This window comes from Gavialis gangeticus, unplaced genomic scaffold (genome assembly GCF_001723915.1).
Source record: "Gavialis gangeticus isolate Ggan-Ray unplaced genomic scaffold, GavGan_comp1, whole genome shotgun sequence".
NCBI lineage: Eukaryota > Metazoa > Chordata > Crocodylia > Gavialidae > Gavialis > Gavialis gangeticus.
The window spans coordinates 6,808,223-6,815,236 of NW_017729023.1; the positions used below are offsets into that span (position 1 = coordinate 6,808,223).

At 42.2% G+C, this 7,014-nt stretch overlaps 1 protein-coding gene across 1 annotated transcript in view; it reads right to left on the reverse strand.

Annotated features, from left to right (window-relative positions):
* LOC109297167 (MOB kinase activator 1B) overlaps window positions 1–5,569 on the reverse strand; it is a 31,699-nt gene extending 26,130 nt beyond the window's left edge. The window contains exons 1-2 of the mRNA XM_019516798.1: window positions 5,563–5,569; window positions 4,741–4,962 (exon numbers count right to left, since the gene is read on the reverse strand). Coding sequence (XP_019372343.1) covers window positions 4,741–4,962; window positions 5,563–5,569 — 229 coding nt within the window. The remainder of the gene's footprint in view (window positions 1–4,740; window positions 4,963–5,562) is intronic.
* Between the last annotated feature and the right edge of the window lie 1,445 nt (window positions 5,570–7,014).

A 7,014-nucleotide genomic window follows, 5' to 3' on the forward strand; every position in this document is an offset into this window, starting at 1 on the left:
CAGGCTAGATGATCTGTTCAGGTCTCTCCTGACCCTAGCTACTATGAAACTATGAGACCAGCCAGGGTGCCAGTAGTGCCACCTGTTACGACAGTTTCTGTGATAGAAACCGTCTTTCAAAAGTAATCTTCAAGGTCTTGCTGTAGTTTCCTGAACCTAGAATTGCTTTGCAGTGCTGAACAGAAGTTTCTAGCTCTCCTGGCTGCCCAGCAAGCCTTGACAAATAAACAGATGCACAGTTTGTCTCATTTCAGTCTGTTTGCAGACTCAACAACAGGGATGAGAGACTTAAGACCTTCCATGTCTATCTTAATTGGGTGCTGTCTCTGATTCAATGCCATGGTCATTAACCATTTTCCTGTGGAAATAGAACACATATATTCAACTATTGCCTTTATTCACTGCGGGGGACAGACAAATGACGCCCTTTAGTGCCATGTGCTATCTGAATGAAAATTCAAATGCGAACCAGGCTCTTCACTCTGGATGTGCAAGTGGCTGAATATTCTCCTAATTAATCTCTGAAACATTCAGATAGCCATGTTTGTACTACCAGCCCTAGTTATAAAGACAACATTTTTAGAGTTGTCAGTTATAAAATGCTACATTCCTAAAAGTCCTATCAGCAGGATACTGTTAAGCTCACATGTAATATTAAGGTTCCCAGGTCCAGCATCATGACACAAACGATAAAAGACTGAGGCTGAGACAAGGCAGTACAAACCCCCTCCACAGCTCAGTCTTCATTTATTCTAAAGGTTGTTCCTTCTGAGCAGCTGTCCAATAGAAAAGGTGTTGGCATACCCAGAATTTAAGGATTGCTAAAATACTGCCTTGCAGAGTGATGGAAGTTTGGGAGGAGGGGGTTGACAAAAGAGGAAGAAGAGATCCTTTAGGCTCCATAAACAACATGGCAACTTAATGACCTACAAACCCTTGCTACTTATTTTTAATGCATCCTATTTTTCAGCAGATGCACTATTTTGGCTGCAAACTGCTGCTGTGTAACTAACAAGCACCAAAAAAGGAAGCAACTCAAAAATAACTAACTAACTAAATAAATAAATAAATAAATAAAAACCCTGATGGATCACATGTTTAGGTGCATATTATGTTTCACAATAGGCAGGCTCCCGAAACACAACAATAGCAACTGGTGAGACATGCTGAGGAAAAGCAGTCCCAGAAAGGGAAGACTTGCTGGGGAAACAAAGCATCTTTTAACATCAAAACGCCTGTGCAGCTCTTGTAGCTTACAGCTATTTTTGAGCTTTCTAGTTTTGAGAGCTCTGAAGTTTTCCAACCCCACTCCCAAAAAGCCACAAACAGCAATGTATGTTTAAAAGCAGGTGCATCTGAAACCACGTGAGCTTTGTGAAGATAACTGTCATTGCTTGGGCCCACATTCTGAGTATGAAGAGGCCACGAAACAAATTGCCAACCTCCAAAACTACCAATGTGTGACAAGTAAACAAAATGTTTTCCCATTTCTTCTTTTGGCACCGTCACTTCCCCTTTTTGGTGACAGCTTTGAAGCCCGTAGGTTTTTAAAAAACAAGTAATTTCTCCAGTTGAAGATGTGCATTGCCTGCCAATTAAAGTAAGAGCATGGACAAATGTAACAATTATACTGGTATCAAATGACACCGGCAAAAGCCATTATGACATAGCTCTTATATCTGCATGTTCAAATACAGTAAAACATTGTCACATTAACTCCCTTTCATTCAGGGTTAAAGATACAAGTGAAACAAATTGCTGTATTGTACAGTAGAACCTGGATATTTCAAAGTGTTAAATTCTTAATCTCCCTGCAAAACATCTGGGGGAACACAGGGCCACAACAGACAACTGAGCAGGACTGCTGAGCTGCTTCAGGTGTTTGCTGTGGCTTTTAATTTCAAAAGGTCCTGCTTCTCTTACCAGCAATGTGGGACCACTCTGAATGGAAAAACAGCACCCTACAAAAGAAAAGCTGCAAATTGAGCAGCTTGTCCTTAATTCAGCAACCTGCTGTGAGCCAAGCAGGATGCCAGCCACTCAAATACAAATGATCCAGGTCCTACTGCACCATTACAAGAACATGGTATTTTTATTGGATGAAATGTATAGCTGGGAGAGATAACACGCAAACTTTCAGGCACCAAAAAGTACAGACAAAAGACACAGAAACAAGGTTCTTGGGTTCTATTCCCAGATGTATAACTGTGCCTTTTGACAACATATTTGCATAATATCTGTACCAGTTTGCTATCTTTATTACCTATGAAAATGCAAAAACCATGTTTCCATGAGAGCTTTCATGATTGCTTTATACATAGGACTTCCCCAATCCTTTACTAGCGTTTTATGAAAAAACGTATTTTGTGGGATCTTCAGCAAATTTGGAAGGTGAAAGCCATATAAAATAGCAATTGACCTATGCAACTAAAGACCAAATATATCAAGATGCAGAAAAGAGGCTAGATATCTACACAGATAACAAGAACATCCACAATTTCATTAGAAGCGCTTCAGTGCATTAGAGAAAGAGCCCAGACACTTATAAATAAAAAAGAAAAATCCTCTGGCGAAAGCTTATTCCACACTTCTCTAATTTGGGCAGTCCCCATTTTCCTCTAGCTTATTGTAAAATGTGCCATCAGACAACATGGACCAGTGGTCACAGTTGGCAGGGCAGTTCCTGGGTTCCTCATCTTCCTTTGTTTGGGTCCCTCAAGCCAAGACGAACTCACTCCCTTCTCTGCATTCAGAACAAGGAGAATTTACAGTACTATTATAATAGACAAAAAGAGTAATTAAAAAAAAAAAACAAAAAAAAACCAAACTTCCAATGGAGGAGAAAGATTCAGTCATCAACCACTGGCAGCCTGTTGTGTGAAAGCTCTGGGGACCAAGAGAGGTGGCACAAAGAAGACAGTTGATATATTTGGGTGTCTGTTTTGCCCAGACTGGCTCAGAAGAGACAGACAAACAGGAGAAACAGAAAGGAGGAGGTTAGAATAATCAAATGAAAAAGTTACCAAAGCATAGGCTAACAGCTTAGCAGTGGGAACAAGAGGGTAATATTGGAAATGCTGCAAAGAAACACCTGCACATTTTTTAGGGGAAGAAGGAAAGCTTTTCCACATATCTGCTTGCAATTTTAACATCTGTTTTAGACTTGGCCCTAACTACTCATCCAAAGATTTAAACTCACCATAGAAATACACCCCCAGGAAATTATGCAATTATGCACCCATGCAATTTTAAAATATATGACCATGCAAAATTGCATAATTTTGCATCATTTAACCTGGGTGGGCTCTGTGCCATATGGAGGCACTGAGCACAGTGGCACACGACTAGACAGCTGGTAAGTGGGAAGGGCAGCTCCTGCCTGCAGGGGTGGGTGTGGGGTCTGTGGGCACACGTGGGGGGGGGTGGGCATGGGCCCTCCCACCACATGCACCCCTTCCTTTCCCCCCCCTCCCCTTCCCCAAGGTGCACAGCCCCTTTTGCCAACGGTGGCGGCGGCAGCAGCAGGCAGCAGGCCTTTGGGGTGCTCGTGGCCATGGCACGCAGAGCTCCACGATGGCCCACAGTTCCAACTGAGTCCTGGATGGCCCGCTAGCACATGCCTTCAACCCAAGCCAGGCTGGCTCTGTGTACGTGGGGCTCATGGTACAGCAGGTGGGAGCCGTATGCCATCAGGCCACACTGGCTGGCTCTGTGCCTCCACATGGGGCTCCTAGCATTCCAGCAGGAAGCCACATGTGGAGGCACGGAGACAGCCTGGTCTGATGGCATATAATTTCGTGCCTCCATGTGTGGCTTCCCACTGGAATGCTGGAAGCATTCCAGCGGCATTAAGCCCACCCGGCCTGACGGCACACAGCTTCTGCCTGCAGTGCCACAAACCATGTATGCTGGCTCAGAGCCAGCTTGGTATGACCAGATCTGCCATCCCTGGGACTCGGCGACTAATTTTGAATTTTTCTTCACATACTCCCCTGGGGTATAATAGAAAGATATAACCATGCTGTTGAGTAAAACAGGTTTAGCTGGAATCTAAGGGTGCCTATACATGAGCAGGGGGGCTGCTCCAACATACTGGAATTCCAGCACATGGCAGCAGACTCAATTTATCAAGTCTGCTGGAGCATGGCAATTACTAGGCTCCAGCCACCTCCCACATCTCGTGCATCAGCCTTCCTGCACTTCAAAATGGCAGTGAGAGCACTTTACCTAAAGCTCATTTGACAAGTTTTAGATAAAGTGCCCCTGCTGCCATTTTAAAGCACAGGGACACTGATACACAAGATGCTCAGGGTGCTTTAATTAGAGCAGCTCTCAGAGCCGCTCTAATTAAAAGCACCCCCTACTCCCAGAGCATGTGTACAAACACCCCAAAGGACTAAAGTCACACTAAGGTGGTGCCTTACCAGCTATTTGCTAAATACAGCACTGGCATTTCCCCTTCAGAACTCACAAAGTTTAAAACCAAAGTATTTGTTCATAACCACAAAAAGCAGTCATCTGTTTGGGAAAAACTTCTATTTTCAACATACATAGCAGGGGGTTATTTATTTTGAGCCATTTAGTTGCTGTGAATTCTCTAAACTATACCATCTTTTGCTTTTTTAATTGCAGTACAACACATGGTTGTGCATGAAGAAATATCCAACATGCAGGTGTCCTTATTCATGACTAGGCCATATTTGCTGCCCACCTCCCACAGGAAAAGATCAAGCAACTTACTGTTAACTGCAACCCATTCATTTAAGTCTTCCCCCTCTGGCAGCATGACGGCCATCCGGAGATTACCACTTCCAAGCGTGGCTTCTGCATGTTTTAGTAGCTCATACTGGTGAGACCCCTCTGGAATGTTTTTCTTTGGTTTAAATGTTTTAGAAGAGCGACTACCACTGTGAAATAGAGGGAGAAAAAGTTTTAGAGAATTTAACAGAAACTGAAAGAAAGCTATATGTCATGAATTAGCATAGCACTCAGTGATTAACACTTCTCCTCACACCAGATTTTTATTTAGATTAAGAAGGATGTTTACAAAAATCAGAGACATAAAATTACAGACATCTCGACTTGTTGGTTTCTATTAAACAATTAGTTGGAACTCAAAATGCATTCTCCTCTCATAGTATTATACTACCAGCTGGACATCAGGGAATATAATACATACTCCCACACACTGCACAGTAAACTGGGTCAGTCAACAGGGGGGAAAAAATGATTTACTAGAATCAGGAGGACTACATTTCAGAAACAGGAGAGTGGCACAATAAAATTCTCTCCCACCTCCCCAAGTAACCGATGAGACAGGTTGTAGCTGACAAGAGACAAAGAAGAAAAGATAAACCCATCACTTTTAAACTGCTTTCTTTCAAGACGGATAAAATTGTACCACTTCGGCAAAAATAAATCTGAATGGAGGCAGCCAGCAGTGCTTTCCACTCAGTTTTTTTTGATAGTGTAAAAGGTTACTATTACTTCCCTGAAAGTAAGCAGCTGTTTTTTTCATAAAGATATAGCCCTCTGGGTCCTCAGATGATTAAAACAATGTACTGGTCATGTTAGCACATCGTCAGCCTATTTCAATCTAAATCTTACTTAAAAAAGATGCATCTCACACACAGCAACTCCAAATGCACCTTAGAAATGACCAGTTTGGGTTAATATTGTTTTTAATATATACATAAGCATAGTGTTGTTGGTATAGTGTTATAGTTATGGTAGAACTGATCCTTCCATTCCAAATCCCTATTTTCCAAGGGCTTCTTCTGTGATTTCCCTCTGGATTTTATATCTTCTTTGAGCCTACAAGTTATATTTGATTAAAATATTCGTAAGAGTTGTTTGAAAGGAATTGTAGGTAGAAAATTTTAGGCACTTTTTTCCTGTTTCTATTTTACACTAAATTCAAGTCCAAATTAAATAGATATTTCTGTTTGGATAATTAAAAATAGTCTTTAAAAATGCTGAACTGGGTATTCATACGCTGCTGAATAAACAGGACTTTATGAAAACAATTTGAAGCAAACTAAAGAAAATGTGCTTAAGTTTTAATAGTAAAAAGATAATATATTACATTTCCAAATTATCTAAAACATGTATTGGATGCAAGGTATCTGCAGAAGTAGGTTTAATTGAATGAGCCAGTATACGGAGCCTAAAATGAGAGAGTCAGCTGCTAACAGATCTGTTGAAAACTGAAGATCAAAACGTAAGTATGTGCTGGGGAGAGGGAGTTGTTAAATGAAGTAGTCAAGGAACTTTAAAAGACAAACAGGACACCTCCTCTTGACATCACGTGTCATTTTTGCAGTGTTTCGTTTTAAAAAGATTTCTAATGGTATAAAACAGTCGTGTATGGATGCAGGTATGTATGTTCCAGAAGACACAACAATGGAATTGCACCATGAACATGGGGATGAACTTGGACACTCTGGCTATTTGTAGATGTGCTCACCATTTTCTAAACCAGGAGTTCTTTGAAAGGTCCCAGGGGGTACACAGGGGTGGGCAGGGACAGAGTGCCGCTGCCTCACAGGAGCAGGGCCAGGGCAGGGCAAGAGCAGCAGCGCCCTTCCACAGGCCACAGGTGCTGCGCTGCCGCTGCTCACCACCCTCTTCCCCCCAGCTCATTGTCTGGCTACTCACCACCCCTCACCCCTGCCACCATCCAGCCATGCGCCACCCCTGCTGCAGTACACTTATTAAAAAGGGGGTTGCCGGGGGTACACTTAGTAAAAGAAGTTGAAAACCCTTTTTCTAAACCATATTAACCAACTTGAATCACACACTCCAAATCAAATCTAAAGGCTTAATAAATAAGAATTGACCATCAGCCCTGTAACAGACTCAATTTGCAGCCTGTGTGCAGGTTTATGTGCACTTGCGGTTGGAAGCAATTAAGAGGTGACAATAAGCTTGTTTAAGCACTGCTACATTGTTGCGGACCTACTGACATCTATGAAAGTGCTGTTCCAGAAGCCATAATGGGTGCAATTGATTCCA